General features: G+C 30.5%; 3 protein-coding genes across 4 annotated transcripts; 2 read left to right on the plus strand and 1 right to left on the minus strand.

The window, feature by feature from the left end:
* Positions 1-2601: 2601 nt before the first annotated feature.
* On the plus strand, positions 2602-6606 carry LOC108465932 (probable adenylate kinase 6, chloroplastic). Of its 2 annotated transcripts, XM_053019720.1 has the most exons (5): positions 2602-3089; positions 4210-4350; positions 5747-6019; positions 6105-6284; positions 6412-6606. In XM_053019720.1, exons 1-4 carry the CDS (start codon positions 2742-2744, stop codon positions 6246-6248), a joined length of 906 nt encoding a protein of 301 aa, XP_052875680.1. In that variant the 5' UTR covers positions 2602-2741; the 3' UTR covers positions 6249-6284; positions 6412-6606. The 2 variants fall into 2 exon arrangements, with proteins under 2 accessions (XP_052875680.1, XP_052875679.1); XM_053019719.1 differs by having other exon boundaries at positions 6105-6606.
* A 4463-nt stretch (positions 6607-11069) lies between these two features.
* Positions 11070-14869, plus strand: LOC108465692 (probable serine/threonine-protein kinase PBL7). Its single transcript, XM_017766073.2, has 5 exons — positions 11070-11378; positions 12117-12310; positions 12655-12844; positions 12963-13354; positions 13471-14869. The coding sequence occupies exons 1-5, from the start codon at positions 11264-11266 to the stop codon at positions 13729-13731; spliced, it is 1152 nt and encodes a 383-aa protein (XP_017621562.1). The 5' UTR covers positions 11070-11263; the 3' UTR covers positions 13732-14869.
* LOC108465693 (ferric reduction oxidase 7, chloroplastic-like) lies at positions 14651-18509 on the minus strand. Its single transcript, XM_017766074.2, has 9 exons — positions 17907-18509; positions 17708-17801; positions 17429-17626; positions 16868-17102; positions 16363-16690; positions 16009-16264; positions 15651-15906; positions 15126-15558; positions 14651-15026 (listed from the first exon to the last, which is right to left on the minus strand). Exons 1-9 carry the CDS (start codon positions 18136-18138, stop codon positions 14857-14859), a joined length of 2202 nt encoding a protein of 733 aa, XP_017621563.1. The 5' UTR covers positions 18139-18509; the 3' UTR covers positions 14651-14856.
* Between the last annotated feature and the right edge of the window lie 1189 nt (positions 18510-19698).

The raw sequence follows: 19698 nt of genomic DNA on the forward strand, positions 1-19698 counted from the left end.
AAATGAAGCCGGAAAAAATTGTCCTTGCTCTGGAGACATAAGTGGTTCTTTTGTTAGATCGATAATATGATTTGACGTGACTGAATTACAGGGTATGTGAATGACAACTGATAATAATCTTATTAATATGTTATTAAGTTATTTTTATAAACGACGTACTCTTAATTTTAGATAAAATATACATAAAAAACGAAATAATTTCTCTAATGGAATAAATAATTGGTGAGATATTTTGTAGCTTAACAAATTTCAGTAATTGTACAATCACATACACACAATCTTTCTTTTAAAATAGGACTAAATTGCAATTTTTCAAAATCTTTACTTTTTTCAAGAGAACCCTCATACCCAACTTTTGTTTCTTTCTTTGGATTAAAAACCAAATTGTCAAGAAAGTATATTAAACAAATAGCCAAAACAAAACCCCATATTTTGTAGGTAATTGCTAAGAAGTTAAAGGCAATTATTGTCAAACACTCAATCTCAATATAAACTAATCAATAAATCTTGATTTGCATTTTACTTATTACAGCTAATTGTGAAGAAGACTTTATTTATTTTACTATTTACTCAATCAACAAAATCAAAATTCTTTTAAATTGTTGACGAGTGAAGTCAGAATAATTTTTTGGGGACAGTCAAAATTAAATTGTATATTTTTACGATAACAAAAATGTAATTTCACCATTTTAATATCTATATCTTTATAATTTTTAAAGGATTAAATCAAATTTTATCATTTTTAAAGGACAAAGTGTAATTTCACATTTATTAATTTAAATTTTTACAAATTTTAAATCTGCTTAATGGATTTTAAGGGGGCGGGGCGGGTTGAATTTTGGTTAGAAGTTTACTAACTAATAAAAATATTTTAATTTAATTATATTTAAAAACATATATATATATATTAATATAAATAACTTTTATTATTTATTTAATGTTTAATAGAATTTGCCTGAGTTTAAAATTAGATATAAAAAGCTAATTGAGTCTTAGCTTTATTAGTATAAATATTGTTATCAATGCAGGAGGATGTAGGTTATGAGTACGTTGAAGCATATTATCCTCCTATTTATGCATTCGGGAGAAACTATGAGTAATTCTAACCATTGTGTCAAAAAAGCAAATATGTTTACAACCTATAATGAGATTGTTCAAAAAATAATTATAAAAATATCAATACTATTATTAATAAAACGATAATTATTCTACATTTGACTAGTCTAATAGTAAAATTCCACAAGTGGGCAAGGCGAATCCATAAATTTTTAAGAATGAAAAATTAAATTATAAATTTTGAAAAGTCAAAATATAATTTTATCTTGTATTTATTTATTATTTCATTATTTTATGAAGAGACTTAATAGAACTTTTTCATTTTGGAGACCAATGTGTAATTTAACCATATATTAAATTATAATTTAAATATTTTTAAGAGCACGTATAGCAAATTTTCCATTTTGGCCCTTGTCTGCCCCCTTTAAATTTGCCCCTACAAGTGGATGTAAGATGTTACTATATATTATTATATACAAGAAAAGACATATGGACTCCTAAACCCGCTTGTAAAGTCTTTTTTATTGATAAATAATAATTTTTATATTATAGGGTAAACTACATAGATAGTCACCCAATTATAAAAAATTACAATTAAGCACCGAAGTTACATAGTTCGATCATTTTAGCCATTCTTGTTAAAATCACAAATTGCAAGTTGACGTGATTGTTAAAAAAATGGTATAATGACAAATTTAGTCCTCGATTTTTAATTATTATATCGATTTAGTCATAATTTTAAAAAATTAACACTAAAATTTTACAAATATTCTCAATTTGATCCTAATTCTAAAAGTTCAAAGAAATATGTAAAATACATAAATATTTTTTAAAAAAGTATTGTTGAAAATTTAAATTTATATATATTTTTAAATTTTATAAATTATTAAATCAATATAAAAGTTGAGGGTTAAATTTGCGATTATATCAATTTTTTAATTGCCACATCATCTTGCCGTATGTGATTTTAACAGGAGTGACTAAAATGACCAAACTATGTAACGTGGGTATTTAAATTACAAATTTTTTATTTTAAGTGGCTAAAATGAAAATTTTTAATAGTTAGATGGCTATTTGTGTAGTTTACACTGTACTATATATAAAACTTTTGACTTAATTAACGTGTAGTGTTACGATTCAACCAAACATAAATTCAATTGAAAAATTATAAAGTAATTTTTTAACAACAAATATTATTAAAATGTTATTCATATATTTTAATGAATTATAAAAAACTTTAAAATAATCAATTTTAAAATATATTTGCTAGAAAAATAAAATCTTAACAACAACGTAATTAACATGATTCGAACCCAAATTATGTAAAATTATGTAAAATTATGTAATCAACACGATATTCATTTTTATTTATTTATTACACAGTAAATTATGTAAAATTTTCTTTACGTGTAAGACATAATTTATTTATTTTTATAAAATATTCTAAGCAAATTTAAATACGAAATAAATATATATTTATTTTAAATTAATTAAAACAGAAAAATATAAATAAATAAAAAACCCTCGTGGCAAATTATAAAACGTCAAACTCTTTCACATTCTCCACGTTTCCTCAGTTAAAGGAAACATAACCAAAAAAGCTTTTCTTTTTCTTCTTTGTTTCCAGTGTTTTTATTTTCAATTTTTTTCCCACAGCCAAACACTCTCCCTTCCCCTTTTCTCCCATGGCGGTTGTTAGCCGTTGCTCCAGAGCTGCTACGGCTGCGACAACAGCGAACGCCACCACCGCCACAACATTCGCTTACTTAATTCGATCTCTCTCTCCTTTTTCTTCTTCTTCTTCGACGTTCGATCCCCAAAATGACCTCAACAACCGTAATAAACCAGCCGTTTTAGGGACTTTGAAGAGAGAATCGAAGGGTAGAAATGTCCAGTGGGTATTTTTAGGTTGTCCTGGTGTTGGCAAAGGGACTTACGCTTCACGGTTGTCGAATCTTCTCGGTGTTCCTCACATCGCCACCGGTGATCTTGTCCGAGATGAGCTCGCTTCCTCTGGTCCCCTTTCTTCTCAGGTCTAATCTATTCTGTTAGGTTTTCGTCATTCGATTTCCTTTTTACAAAAAAGTTGAAATTTAATGAATGCATGTTGAAAAGAGAATATATTTGACCGATTAGTTTAAATAGTTTGATCCACTGCTGTTTTAGAGAATTGAAGGTTCAGTTTTCTTGTAATTCTTTTATCATGTTAAGTGGGATAATGTTTTTGAACGATCGAAGCTAAAAGTTTTGATTTTTAAATAAGTGAATGCATAAATTTCTTATTTGGATCATTATACTCGAGTATATGTTACATTTTAACTTAATCAGGTCCGTTTGATGAACAATTTTGTGTTTTGTTTTAATGCATATTGATTTTTATTTTTATGTTAAAGTATATAGGTAGTACCTTTAGAATTAAGTAATCTAGTCCATGGAGTTTGATGGCTGCAAACAAAAAAAAAAAAAAAGTACAATTGTAGCAATCTAGATGCTGATGTGGACTTCGGGAAAATCTAACAATACAATGGAACTATTAAGAACATATCTTCTGTCGGATTCCTGAAGTTCAAATCAGCATTTTAGACTGTTCCTCATTACCATTGTTACCAATTTTGTAGTACTTTTAGAATCAAGTAATTTACTCCATAGAGTTTGACAGCTGCAAAAAGAAAACAAGTAAATTTAATATCATTATTAATGGAAACCCATTTAAATGCTGATGTGGACTCGTGAAACCTGATAATACAAACCTTTAAATTGAACTAACTATTAAGAACATGTGTTTTGTCAGCATTTTAGATGGTTTTTCACAAACATTGTTATCAATTTTGCTTGTTTGCACCAATATCAGATCAGAAGAAGTAAATTACTCAGTTCTATATCGAGACCAAAAGCAATTAGTAAAATTAATAAGCAAATGGATCCATGATAAATTCATAAAGGAAATGCTTTAGAATGTTACTTGTTAGGACCTGTAATTTTTTTGTTTGATTTTAGCTTTAATTGGTTTGTGTTTTTATTGGAATTTGAAAGTCATGATATTTTTGTTGTTTGAGGAAAGAAATTGGAGTTGAAACATCATTGTTGTTTCCTTTTTATTTTTATTTTTTATTACTCAAATTTACTTTTTTTTTATACTATTACACTTGGCAGCTAAAGGAGATTGTTACCCAGGGAAAATTAGTTTCAGATGAAATTATAATAGATTTACTTTCCAAACGTCTTGAAGCAGGAGAAGCTAAGGGTGAATCAGGGTTCATTCTTGATGGTTTTCCTCGGACAGTAAGACAGGCAGTAAGTTCTTCATTTGATAATTTTCTGTAATATTTGCTTTCAGCTACAGGTTAATTTGACTTCACTTACAGGGAAATACTAATGTTAGTAAAGGCAGTGGTAAAAGAACTGGTAGGAAAATATACCCGTTGGGTACTAAATTGATCCCTTTGCATATCTATTACTGAATCTTTTTCTAGAAGCATGTATAAATTCCAGTCATTGTTTTTGGTTCTAAAAGCTTTTGTTAGTTTCTTAGTAATTTACTCACATGAGGCCTGGCAATTTGTGTATGTTCTTGTTTAAGGTATTTTTCTTATTAGTTTTTGACAGGCTAATAAATTTTGTTATATAGATTGACATTTTTTGTGTTTTCGTGTTTCTTTGTGTTTCTTTTCCATGCCATGTTCCATACCGTGTTTTTGTTGACTTTTTCGTGTTATGGAATCTATCATGTCCAGAATTGCCAGGTTACACCTATGCAACTTCTACCTATGTTCTCAATGATTAATAGATTTTCCCCTCATGACTGTAAGTTGGATGGTCAAGCATTTTATTCTTTTTTTTTTTTTTGTGTGTGTGTGTGTATACACTCTGAAAATAGCATTTTATCAGAATACAACTTAAGAAAAATATGCTGATTTCATATGGTCTAAGTTGCTACCTTGTTAAGAAATTTTATTGGTTAAAATATGTTTTTAGTCTCTGTACTTGTATATAATTTGAGATTTAGTCCCTTTACTTTGAAAGTTAAAAACTCAATCTTTTTACATTTTCTATTTAAAAATCTTAGTCCGATCATCATTGTTGTTGGTAGTTTTTGTTAAAATTTGTGAACTTATTATGTTTATTTTCTGTCAATCATATGATGACAGCCTAGTCAAAATTCAAAGTTGACAATTTTGACAGAAAATACTTACAATTTTAATGATTTTAGTAAAAGAGTAGGATTTAATTTTTAACATTTTAAGTACAGGGACTAAATCTCAAATTTTTTCAAAGTACAGGAACTAAGAACATATTTTAACTAATTTTTTTCATCAAATTGAAAGCTTATTTTTTTTTAATATGAAATTGCATCAGAGTTGTTTTCAGTTTCATAGCAGGCAATTGACTTATAATATGAAGGATTTTTCAACTACCTTTTATAAATAAAAACAAAAGAGAGCGGTAGTGGCAGTTGCCACTGAATCCGTGCCAGCTGCATGGCAGATACATTTTACTTTTCAATGAAAAGATTCTCATTTTGTACTTTCATGCTGTTTTGGTGTTCTAGCCCCCCCTTTTTGGTATATTGTCAGGAAGCATAATGGTTGCACTATTCTGTTTATCATGTAAAATAGCTCCATGCCATTTTGACCAATTACTAGTAAATCCTAACCCTTCAGTCTACTATTTTATCATGTTTATTTCCTAGGAAATATTAGAAGGGGTGACAGACATTGACTTAGTGATTAACCTGAAACTTCGAGAAGAAGCATTGCTTGCAAAATGTCTTGGAAGAAGGATTTGTAGTGAGTGTGGAGGAAACTATAATGTGGCTTGTATCGATATCAAGGCAGAGAACGGGAGGCCTGGAATGTACATGGCTCCACTTCCTCCCCCTCCTCAATGTGCATCTAAGCTTATTACTCGACCAGATGATACTGAAGAAGTTGTTAAGCAACGGCTCCGTATATACCAGGCGATGGTAATTCCCATTCCTGTATTTTTTAAATTGCATTCCTAGAATTTAGTTATCTATCAACAGGATTACAAATTTTATTTTCATACAGACTCGACCTGTAGAGGATTTCTACCGCAGTCGTGGGAAGTTGTTAGAATTTGATCTTCCGGGAGGAATCCCAGAATCATGGCCAAAGCTGCTCTGTGCTTTGAATCTTGAAGATCGCGAGGACAAACAGTCCGCAGCTGCATAATGTCTTGCATCGTTGTATCATCTGAAGTAATTGCAGGTAAATTCGGTCATTCTTTGCATGCACAACACGTGCATACATATTTATTTCATAAAAGAACCCGGAAAGAAGAGAGAAACATTGCATATGCAAATAAAGCTAAACATGTTTTGTACTTGTATTGCAGAGAATATGTAAATTAGGTAAGTTATTGTTTGGGAGATGCGGGGCATTGTGTTCTTTAAGCTAACTATAATGGTTTTGCTTTGAAACTAGTATATGTATATCTGCTTAATGCCAGTGCCATTGTCATTTTGCTGTATATTTGTGGTATGTCGAGCGTATAAAAGGGGATTTTATCATTGTGGGTTGAATTATAAAACTATGACTTGATAAGCTGTGGTTTGAACACACACACACATATATATGCGTGAGCATGTTGCTAATGTGTGTGTGTATATAGAGTGTTATTCAGCTGCAATGGAGGTCCATGAACAGGCTTTTAGGATGCTAATATACACTTAAAAGTTGCTTGATCAATGAAGCAATTTTCTACTATTTTTAAAGAAGATGAAGTAAGGTCTTCTGTAGAACAATGGCTGTAAGAATCCAGAGCTAGTCCGTGTCAGCTTTATTACTTAAATTTTGGGACGTACTGGACTGGCTAATTAAATTAGGAACCGGTGTTTTGACTAGTTCAATCGGTGGCATAAAACCAAATATAAATTAAATCGGTAAAAATATCAGTTAGAACTAAAACTGTCAGTCATAGGGGTAGAAATGACAGAATTTCATTCTGATTCGAGTATATAGGCCATGTGTTTTTTCATTTCTTTGAAGAATCATACTTGGGGTCCTGTGGGACACTGATATTTGAAGCAACATGGAGTGGCTTTTCATTGCTTTCTTAGAGTTGATTCGGATTTTCCAAACTTAGTTGAGATTCTATGTCAGCTTAATAGAAAAAAAATAGTTGAAAAATTGAAAATTAAAATAAATATGGAATTTTTTTGAAAAAGACCCAATGGCGGCACTTCAGATTTGATTTAGAATTTTTACGTTTTGTAAAAAATATAATTTCATATTTAATTTTTGTTTTTTTTTGAGAAATAATGATTGTTGTAAAAGAAAAAGTGTAGTTTTTCTAATGATGAAAAGTTATGTTAGTAGTATTTGATGGTTTAATTTTCAAACAGATGGGCAGTTTAATTAAGAATATTAATGGTTTTTGAATAAAAAATTTAGATGGTATAATAATTTTATATTTACTTTTTAATAAATTTTTTTAAATTGAGTTGGTGTGACTTAATTTTGTATCATAAAATAAAGTAGTTGTTTGATAAATTAAAAGTTATGTCTGATAAATTGAAAGGTTAAGTATTTAAAAATAAATAGTAAATTTAAGTATAAAATATGTTTGGTAAATTATTTGAAATTAAATAAAAGTATAATTAGATTGTTTGATAAATGATAATATAATCTTAAATTAAGTAAAAATTTGAGTTCAATTCTTTATTGATTGATAAGTAGGTCTCTATCATTTTCTACACTTCTTTATTTAAAAAATTCAAAAATTTTATCTCCTAATTTTTATTGTGGGTTATCAAATATGTTTAAAAATATTAATTTAATTTTTCAATACTTTATCAAGCAGGTTAAGTAATGAATAATTAAGCTATAAAATATGTTTTGATTTTTTTTTGGAAAATATGATTATTGTTTTATAAATGTAATTTTAAAATTTTAAAGACAAATTATTTAAAAGATAATATTAAAATAAATAAAATAAAAATATTTGAGAAAATTTTACATTAATCTATTTATCATTTTCCACACATTTTAATTATTTTTTTATAGATTATCAAATGAGCTTAAAAGAAGTAAATAACTGAAAATAATGGTTTTATTCTATTTAATTTTTAATGGGTCATTAAACAAGACTTAGGTCTAGAAAATTGAATTATTTTTTTTAATGAGTCATCAAACAAGGCTTAAATCCGGAAGTTAATTATAGTATAGATATGAAGACTATTAAATGAAAAAAGTGCTCACATTAGGATTAAACCTTTTAAAATGGTTATATAAGTGCTTAACATTCATAAAAATGCTGTAATAAAGATTAAAATGGTCAAATAAAGATTTTAACATTTTTAAAGTACTTAAATAATGGCTCAACTTTTTAAAAGTGCTCAAATAAAGGCTTTTCAAATTTTGTATATCGGGTTTTAAATTATGTTCTAACTGTTTTTTTTTTTCGTTTTAAATATTATCTTGTGCTAAACACGTTAGTATTTATCTAATTTTTTCAATAAATTAAATTAAAGTGTATGAAAAATTCATTTAAGTTTTTTTATTAAAAAAATTAGACCCTTAATTAACCATTTTTGAGGCACCCTAATTTTAGCATTTACATAGGCTAATAGCAAGGATCATAATGTTGACTGGTAAGGAAGCTACTCTGCTTTATATATCTTCTTCATAACTCTAATGAAGACTCTCACATTCATGAATCATGGTGCTCCTGCTTCTTCCCTGTAATTGAAATTATTACTATTTGTTTAAAGGGGCATTCACATGTATAAAAGTGTTTGTTTTACTGTTTTCTCCCCATTGTGATTCATCGACATATATATAAGATACGATCTATTAATGTGACATGTTATGAGTAATTAGGTTATATGTGTAGTGACACGTTATCCCCTTTAAAAGTTACACGTGTCTTAATAAAAGGCTCACCAGATCATGACAAACTATTGGGGAGTTACCCAGCCTCGCCAACTAAGACAAGTGGCGAGCACACGTGTCGGGCGAACTTCGTTTACCTGGTGTGCTCTGTATTATTTGTATAACAACTCTCATTAACTTTTAATTTTAAATGTAATATTTGGTAAAATTCACTATTATTTTAATGTATTAAATAATATTATTATTTATAATTTTCTTAAAATACCATTATAATAAAAGACCTTTTAGGTAAGGGTAGGAGACAAAGACCAGCTCTTAGATATGCAAAATATAGAAGGCCAACTTGCATTCCCACTGTGTTTTGTCTTTCCACAACTTTTCACACAATGACCAAATTAGGTCAAAAATATTCAAAGACTTATTCTATATATTAAGGAGAATTATTCAAACCCTCCTGGAAAAAATTCTATAAAATATTCATTTTTTTTAAAGATTTGATAACGTTTATTTATTAAATGAAATTTAAATAAACCAATCGTACCCATATTAATTAATTATTATTTTATTTATTTTATTATCTTCAATTTTATATTTAATTAATTTAAATAAAAATTATAAAATAGTTAATTATTATTAAATTTTAAATTATTTTTTAAATATAATCATATATTAAACACAATATATTTTTAATTAAAAATTTAAGTGTTTAAATTACGCATACGGATATAGTTACAATTACAATTATAAGGAATATATCTAAATTTAATTATAAATTTTAATTTTAATTTTAATTGAAATCAAATATATATATTTTATGAAATAAGTAAATATATTTAATTTTAAAGTATTTCAATATGTAATCATATTTTTAATATTTTATAATTAATAATAAGGAAAAATCAACAAATAAAAATACATATATAAATAATAATAAAGATATAAATTATTTTTATTTAAAATTTTCTTAATAAATATATCTCAATGGTTTTAATCCAATTTTCTCAAAGGACATTCTTGAAATTATAAAAATTAGTGTATTTTAAAATAAAAATATTCACTTAATAATAATATAACTTAAAAGTTATATTATAATTAATTTGAATTTAATAGTATTAACATATGAACCCGAATTGTAAAATCTAGAAAATAGATGACTTGAAATAAAAGTACAAAGACTTTATTTTAAAATTTTCACATTTTAATCAATTTCAAAGTTTGATAAATTACATAAATAGTCACCAAATTATCAAAAAATTATTTTAACCACTCAAAATAAAAAGTTTACAATTTAAGCACTCAAGTTACATAGTTTGATCATTTTGTCATTCTTGTTAAAATCAATAATAGTAAACTAACGCGACAGTTAAAAAATTAGTATAATAATAAATTAAACTCTTAACTTTTACTTATTATATCAATTTAACCATAATTTTAAAAAATAACCTTCAGAATTTATAAAATGATTTCAAATGAACATATAAAATAAATATAATATTTATGTTAATATTAAATAAAAAAAATCCCCCATCACGCCTACCACCGCGTCGCTCTCCCCCTCTCCATCTCCCTCTCTGATGCTGCTGCAAATTCATATTGGGGTTAAAGTTGAAGAAAATGGAAGCTGTTTTAGAGAAGTGCAATGAGTCTAGAGGCGAAAGAGGAGTGGTTTTACAAGTTGATTTAAAAGGATTGATTTTGGATGGGATCTTAAGTGATCTTGTTACTTCTTTGGTTCTCAAGTTAACAAGTTCAATGGAAGTTTATAGAAGGAAACTGTGGTTGATTGGAGCTGTAGACAGTGTTGAAATATATAGAAAGTTTTCTGATAAGTTTCCCAATATAGAAAAAGATTGGGATTTGCAATTGTTGCCCGTTACTTCTTCTGATGTGGCTTACCCCAAATCCAGTGGGTATTTTTACTTTGATTACAAGGCTTCAATCATCTTTCATATGGATATGAAACCATGGTTTTTTTTTTTTTTTGTTTAAAAAAAGTTGGTTCTCTCAATATTGCCACTTGATTTTGCCGTTTGTGATTTTAAAAAATAATAAAATAATAAAATTATGTAACCTAGTGTTTAAATTATAATTTTTTTATTTTAAATATTTAAAATGAAAGTTAAGGTAAACATCTCCTTTAGGGCAGGATAGTAAAAAGGACATAAAAATAGGACAAGATAAATGTATCCTTAAAAAATATAAAAAGACATTTGTTTCCCTCTCCCCATGTTTGGTCTGATTTCCACCTCCTTTCCTGGCTGTCTTTATATTCTGTGTCTCTCTCCTCCTTGTTTTAGTCATCTGTGTGAGGTAAGAAAGAGAAGAAGACAATACAACTAATAAAAAGTTTTCATATGGGTTGGTTCATTTGTGGTGGAAATTCAAACCAAAATGAAAAGAAGAAGCTGCCTATCAACAATAACACCACCACCACCAACAACTTTGATCATCAGATCCCATCTACTTCAGGTTTTTCTTAAAAAACCCATTCCAAAAAAAAGAAAGATTTGATCTTTAAAAAACAATTATTGTGTGAATTCACATTTATTTTGGCTGCAATTTGATTTGGGTTTGACCCATTTGTTTAATTGTTTGAATTTTTTTGTTAAATTTCTGGGTTTTCAATGTTTAAGTCTGATCTGACTGGATTTTGAGAAAAAAAAGTATGTTTGTTGAATTATTTGTTGGAAATGGCAACTTGGGTTCGCTTGAAATTGTTCTTAGGTATGAAAACTATGAGAATTTTGGACATTTTCAGCCCATAAAGATGAAATTTTTATTGGATTATATATAAATGTTTTAGTTTGGGATCCATAAAAATGTTGGACTGGTAGATTTTAATTTCTGTTTTTTTTTTCATTTACTTTCTCTCAGTTTAATTTATCTGATATTATAGAAACCACTTTTTATTACATGTTTTGTTAATTATTTTGTAGGATTTTATAATCCAATAGTTAAAACTATGTTTTTGGTTCTTCATGTTACTGTAGTTTAGGTTAAAATTGTCTTGAAAGAACATGGAAAGAAAGAATGCTACTAATGAAACAGGTTCTCTTTGTTAGCTATGTTAAAAGGATATATATAGAAGCTTGAATCGTGTTTTCGCGGTTTTCGTTGATATCGTTTATTAATATGAGAAGGATAATAAAGGCTGTTTTCAGCAGCATTAATATAGAGTTTTTTTTGTTTTTTTTCTTGTCATGGTAGAGAAACTGAAAGTGAATTCTGCACCAAATACTAAGAAGGAAGCTACTAAAGATGGAGGGTCGGATCACATTGCGGCGCATACTTTTACGTTTCGTGAATTGGCAGCTTCAACAAAGAATTTCAGGCCAGATTGCCTTCTCGGTGAAGGAGGTTTTGGCCGAGTGTATAAAGGGCGATTAGAGAGCTCTAATCAAGTATGTGTGTCGTAAGATTTTAATTTTTATCAAGTACAAGTACATGAAAAAGCATCACTTTCCATATGCTCGAAATGGATCATTTATGTTACTGTTTTTTTTTTTTTTTTATTACCATTGCGTTAGACATTTAGTATGTATTCATTAACAATTTTGTGATTTTGGTGATCAACTTTGAGCTCAGATTGTATCCAATGGTCTTATATGCCTTCAGTTGATAATAAAACTACTAATTTTGGTTGTTTTGATTAGATTGGTTGGAACTTTTAGTTTTGGAAATCTATGTTCCTTAACCGTCCAAAATAATTTCGGTGGACGTTAACTGTGTCACCTGTTTTTCGTAGGTTGTGGCAATCAAGCAGCTCGATCCTAATGGACTGCAAGGGAACAGGGAATTCCTTGTTGAAGTATTGATGTTGAGCCTGCTTCACCACCCTAATCTTGTCAACTTAATCGGATATTGTGCTGATGGAGATCAGAGACTTTTGGTTTATGAATACATGCCATTAGGATCTTTGGAAGATCATCTACATGGTATGAACAGCAATGCTCGTCTTTATACCTTTGTCTATCACATCATTGAATGTCATACTTAAGACTAAAATTTTCAATTCGGATTGTTGATTGTTTTTCTTATTTGCTTCTATATCAGATTTACCTCCTGATAGAAGGCGACTTGATTGGAATACTAGAATGAAAATAGCTGCAGGTGCTGCAAAAGGTTTGGAGTATTTGCATGACAAAGCTAGCCCGCCTGTCATATATCGAGATTTAAAATGCTCAAACATTTTGCTTGGTGAAGGCTACCATCCGAAGCTATCTGATTTTGGCTTGGCTAAATTAGGCCCTGTTGGAGATAAGACTCATGTATCGACTAGAGTAATGGGGACCTATGGATATTGTGCGCCTGAATATGCAATGACTGGACAGCTTACACTGAAATCAGATGTTTATAGTTTCGGGGTTGTTTTGCTTGAAATCATTACTGGAAGGAAAGCTATCGACAACTCGAGAGCTGGTGGTGAGCAAAATCTAGTTGCCTGGGTAAGATTCCCATCTCTTGTTTGCCATATATTGCTAACAATTCAAAGACACTTTATATTGCACTGGCTCGTGTTAATAGATGATTCTCTTTGTAAAATTTATATGTTGTTTAACAGGCTCGTCCACTATTTAAAGATAGAAGGAAATTTGCGCAAATGGCCGACCCATTACTTCAGGGCCAATATCCGGTGAGGGGTTTGTACCAAGCTCTAGCTGTAGCTGCAATGTGTGTTCAGGAACAGCCCAACATGCGGCCGCTTATAGCGGATGTAGTCACTGCCCTCACCTATCTTGCTTCTCAAAGGTATGATCCTGAAACTCAGTCGGTTCAAGGAGCCCGCACTGCTTCTTCCACTCCGAGAATGCGAAGGGAATAATGCCAAGCTAAAGGGAGAAGTAAACCATTACTCATATGTCAGAATCGAATCTGTTGGTAACTGATGATCAAGATTAAAGACCAAGAACCAACAGGTTCATATGTTCGAGATTTACTGCCGAGCGGCCACAAGATGGCAATCACTATGCAAGCGGTATCCCTACACCCTTTTGTCATGTCCTATTTTCTCTTCATTTTTGTCCAAATTCATTTTTTTAATGTAAATTTGAGCTTGAAAGCCTTGTATCTAAAATGTCTTTTTAATATAGAAACGGGTGTCCCTTTAAAGATCATTCAATTATGCTTGTTTTTATCCAAAAAAAAAAAAATTATGCTTGTCAATATTGAACATTGCTAGATTATATAGTAATTTATCTAGTTGCTAGCTTTTGCTTTCAGTAGGCATTTTTGTAGTTTCTTCCCCTTTCTCCTTACCATGGAGAAAGACATGCGTATTCATATCATATTCTTGTATTTTACTTTTTATATGTTAATAATTCTTATTATATAGGTTTTAAGGTATTTGTCTGCTTCTTATTACTTTTCTTGTGTCGTTTCATGGTAAAAGTAATGGAGACTCCTGTACTAAGAGTCAATTTATATTTTGGCCTTTCTATTAAAAAATGAACAAATTAGTCCTTACGTTAGATCAAAGATTGAATTAATCTTTCTTTTAAAAATTTTATCTATTTTTATTATTAAAATTGATCTTTGTGCCTCATTATGAGGTACATGACACACCAAGCATCATTTTGTTGTTATAGAGATTAATTTATTTATTTTTTAGTAAATAGAAAAAATATAATCTGATTCTTAATAAGGGTTTTTTTATGGTACATTTATTATGAATGCACATGCTTCAACTAGATATACAAATAAAATCTTGATTACATTATAAACTGGGTAGAATTGCAGGCAACTTACTAAAATTATCAAAATAATATATTGATTCCCATAAAAAACAGAACCATCTGTCATGGATTTGCAGATTCCTTTTCTCCACCTATATATTACGTACATATAGCATCTTCATCTCTCCATACATATATATACATATATATACATACATGATATACATATCACTATGCAAGTAGTGCTAAGAATTAAGAGGGACTAATATGAATTTTCATAGATCAAAGCTATGACTGTTGAAATGGAAAATGGTGTCATGTTTTTGTCTCCTTATGTTGTGTGACCTGATCTCTTTAGCAACACTTGATTGAAGAGTTGGTGGACCACAAACTAGCACACCTACATCAACATTCCCCCATTTCCTGCTTGTGGATGCAAATATTTCTGCATAAATGAAGGGGAAAAAAACGAATCAAACCTGAGACTCAAGTATCAATGTTGTATACATATGTGTTCAACATGGGGTTTTATCATGGAACTAACCTTTGAAGTCTGGTCTGGTACCATATTGAATGATGGTTGAACTTTCGGGATTGTTTTGAGTCAAAACTTTGTCTTCAACAGGTCCATAACTTGGAGTAGATTCAACCTTTATCCTGTCGATATCTTCATCTTTGTCATTCGCAGAAGCCTTTTTATCCCAGAGATGCCATAAACCGATCACAAGACCACCAAAGATAACAACACTCATGACCATGCATGCAATGAAAAGAAGGCCTAGGTACCACCAGGTAGATACATTGTATGGCTTTATGTAGAAAATCCGTAACAGTGCCATTAACACGATAAATCCGACTGTTGATATAATAACGTATAGGCCAGACCATACGTTGTTTCCAGTGCCAACCAACGGCGACATGCTGCGGCCCGAGAAAGGGCAGGAAGAGCTCGATGCCACATGAACCTTCCCTTCTTCCTGCAGGTAACATCAATGGCAGATGAAATTTAAGAAAATGGTAATGGTTATGTTTGAAAGCAAAGGAGGAGTTGAGCATAAACTGGACATACCATTGAAGGTCCGGATTCTCGAGTGACATAAATATCAATCTCGAGATTTATTTTGTTGGAGAAAAATGGGCAAATTGATTCCATGTCGATACTTGAAAGAAGCGGAAGTTCATCCGACTTTTTGACGGCCCAAACAACCAAAATCTTTCTTGGTAGACATGGTTTTCCATCACTAACGCGATGGAGGATATCACTTAAGATCGCTAAGAATGGCGAAATCCCAATACCACCTGCAACTAAAATCAGGTTCTCATACCTGCAAAAACAGGATCACCACGTCAAGTTACATATGAAGGTGACTTACAAGTTTAATCCGGACATGAGAAAGTGAAATATTGAAAGGTATGGGAGTATGTACATCAAGTGGTATGGTGTTTCATGCCCGTAAGGTCCCTCAACGGAAGCTGTGATTGTGGTTTTTGATAGTTCAGGCTCGGACATGCTCAAGATACTGTCTCTCAGCCTCGCTGTCCATCCCCCAAGGACCTTTATGAGAATAGCTAGATGATGTTTACCGTCTAGAGGACTGGACGAAACACTGAAAGGATGCCATTGCAACCATGATAATTCTCGAACTTGAAGAAAAATAAAATTGAGAGCATTGTACTGCAAACCTGCGTATTTCAATCCAATAAAGTGTGAGAAAACAGCAATGTCATAATAGATTACATCCCAAGGAAACCATAAATTTGCTGTGAACATATATTCTTACTTCGAGGTTTTGAGAGGACCAATTCAACTGTTCCACAGGGAAGGCACTTGGCCGAAAGCACGTCCACTTTTGTTCGTGATTGGCAGAAACGCAGGAAGCGGTCAAGCATGAAAATAAATATCGCGCCGGCAACTATGCTAAAAACAAAATCACCGACGTGCAACGCCAAAAAGACGACGAAGACTACATATAGTTGATGGGTATAGAAGAACAACTCAAAGTAGTCTTTCCTCACTGGATGAAGCGATGTAACCCACATAAACAAACCGGCTAAGAGGCTGATAACTCCTGGTAAATTAGCAATACCAACCCTTTTCCACTCCAATAACTGCATGAAACAATCAACACCAAAAACAGTTAGTCACTACTAATGCAGAGGGTAAGCATCTAACACAGGTATATTGATTTGTTTTTAAATGAAGTGTCCAAGTAACATAGCTGGCATCTACGTTAGATATATAAATATACAGCAAGCATAAAAGAATGAGTTAAACCCAAAACTCACTTCCTTCACAAGAGTTCCATTCATTGCCCATCCAATTACATAGAACAATCCATGTAGTGTAAAGAGCATCATGGTAAGATGTCCCAACCATACATGATATCTTGTAGCATGCTCAAAAGGGATGTCTATAAGACGAAGAAGAAGCGAACCCCTTGAAACAGGGAGGAACAAAAATATCAAGCAGAGCAACCCCAACATCCCGCATCGAAGTCCCGTAAGTTCCAACATGAATCGACTGAAAAAAGATGAAAGATGATATTAGCCCTCTATGAACAAACTACGCTAGTAAATGACAAGTTTCAGATGCTAGTAATGGAACTAATGAAGTTGGTAAACATTGGAATCACATCTAATGCATCCCAAAACTATTTATAAAAACTAGAAATCGATAATATAGGCATCTATGTAACTCAAACACGGGATCTGAGTATCAGACATGAATATATCCATGTATTAGAGCGCTTTTAGATGATCATATCAACATATCCTCAAACATTATGGTCCCAATATACATCAGACACAAGTACATCAAGAAAAACGAAGAATCAAAGGATATTTTACCCTGTTTCTGAAGAAGAAATGTCAAAAAGGGTCAAGAGGCTAATGTTCCGCAAGGTGTAAGCATACATCGCCCATATGATGAAGACAACAAAGAGGGTTATCCCAATGAACTCAGCTGCAGACACAACCCCAAATGGTCCATCCACAAGAACAGGGAATGTCCACAAACGAAACCTTGGTTTCTTTGAGGACTTACTCCTGTAAACAATGCCAAAATTTTCAAATCATTAGAACATAAATACATACATACAAGACAAGTTCAGGTGGAAAATGACATACTTCTCGAAAACATGTTCACCAGAGATGATCAGATGAGCTACTGCAAGGATTGCAATGAGAAGAATTGGAGCACTGAATACCAAGAACAAACTTCCTGGAAAACAAAATTAAACATTGAGTAATAACAAAGCAAAGTATAATATATATGTATGTGTATGTACATGTATATGTATATGTGAATGAAGTAAGATAAACAAACCTGAAGTGCCGAAAACAGATCCGTTGGTGGCATTAATAATTTTCTCAACCAATTGACTACCAATTTCTCCAGGATATAGAAAAATAACACCAACCCATGCAATGAAAATCACCCACATTACAATCTTTAAACCCCATTTCACTGATGATTTCAGAAAATATGAGTGTTTGACATAACCAGGCTCAACTTCATCACTGAACAGAAGAGGGTTCTTCAATGAGTTTGAACCCATGGCAAAAAAAAAAAACACTTCACAAATTCTTGGAAAGGGAAAAATTGGTTTTCTTCAATTTTTCTCCTCTACCAAACCCTAAGACTGTATAAATAAAATAAAATTAAAAAGAAACAAACTTTGTGGAACCCATTTCTGGGTTTGATGCAAATAATGAAAATAACATGGAGGAATGATCATTCAATACATGACCACAGATGAATTGCCACCAGAAAAAATAATTTATTTTTCAGTAGAGTAGAAGTAAATAAAGATGTAGACAGGTTGAAGTAAAGAGCTAAACTTTTTGGGGGTAATTTACAAATTTTATTTGCAAAATGATAGATTTTGGGGGGGATTAGATTCTTGGACAAGTGTGCAAGGAAAAAGCTGATAATAATTGATGATGTGAGATAACAAAATAAAGAGTGGAGAGACAACATTGTTTACGTACCACAAACACAAACTTCAATATACATCAACACGAAATTGACTTTTTTTTTTCATTAAAATCAACCTAAAATTTTAAAATATTATAAAAATTATGCTTGAAATAAATAACAAAAATTGATCGAGTTAAAGAGATTGTTACCACTAATACGGAATTGATTTTTTTCATTAAAAGGAACCTAAAATTTTAATATATTATGAAAATTACTCACTTTCTTAATTATGTACGTAAATGACTTGAAATGAATAGTAAAAATTGATCGAGTCAAATAACATGACACACCAGCAATGAAGATTAAAAAATTAATTTTTTGATGGAGCTATAGAGAATGACATCAATAAATATTAAGATTTCTCAATAATTGGGGGCCAAGAAATAAATAATGGTGGTTGAGACTTTCTAAATAAATTAATTTAATAATTGAGTTCATTTTGGAATTTGTATTTTTTATTCATTTTGGTTCTTAAATTTGGATTCGATCAATATTATGTGCCGTGGCGAATCCAAAGATCTAATTTTTGGGCCTAGTAAAATTTTCAAAAATTGTAAGAGTTTAATGAGAATGTTTTTTTAAAAAAAATTTAATGGGGTCTAATTAAAATTTTTATGAGATCAATGAGAATTTTTAAAATTTTTAAGTGAGGTTAATTAAAATTTTCAAAAAAAATAAAAAAAGTATGATGAGAATTTTTAAAATTTTGAGGGGCCTAATTTAATTTTCTAAAACTTTCAAGGGAGAATTTTTTGGGGGCCAAGGTCTCTTAAGCCACCATAACGATCTGCCTCTGATGATATGGCCAGTGTTTTTGGAATAGAACTGGATTGGTCAATAAGATCAATTAGACCAAAAATCAACCACTGTATTGGTCTAAACAAAAGATTGAACTGATTAAATCAAAAACTGTTTGAATCTAATAAAAATTAATAACTAGAATAAAAACTAGTAGTTTAATAATTTATTTCATTTTTTTATGATTCTTTAACTATTTATTTAATTGTTGTTAGTCTGTCAGTTGAACTGATCAAATCGATTGAATTAGGAACTAGTGGTTTGACTAATTTAACCATCGATCCGATTATTAGAATAATGTGACACTCTAAAATTATACCACATCATCACCTAAATTTTT

Source organism: Gossypium arboreum, chromosome 10 (assembly GCF_025698485.1).
Source record: "Gossypium arboreum isolate Shixiya-1 chromosome 10, ASM2569848v2, whole genome shotgun sequence".
NCBI classification, from domain to species: domain Eukaryota; kingdom Viridiplantae; phylum Streptophyta; class Magnoliopsida; order Malvales; family Malvaceae; genus Gossypium; species Gossypium arboreum.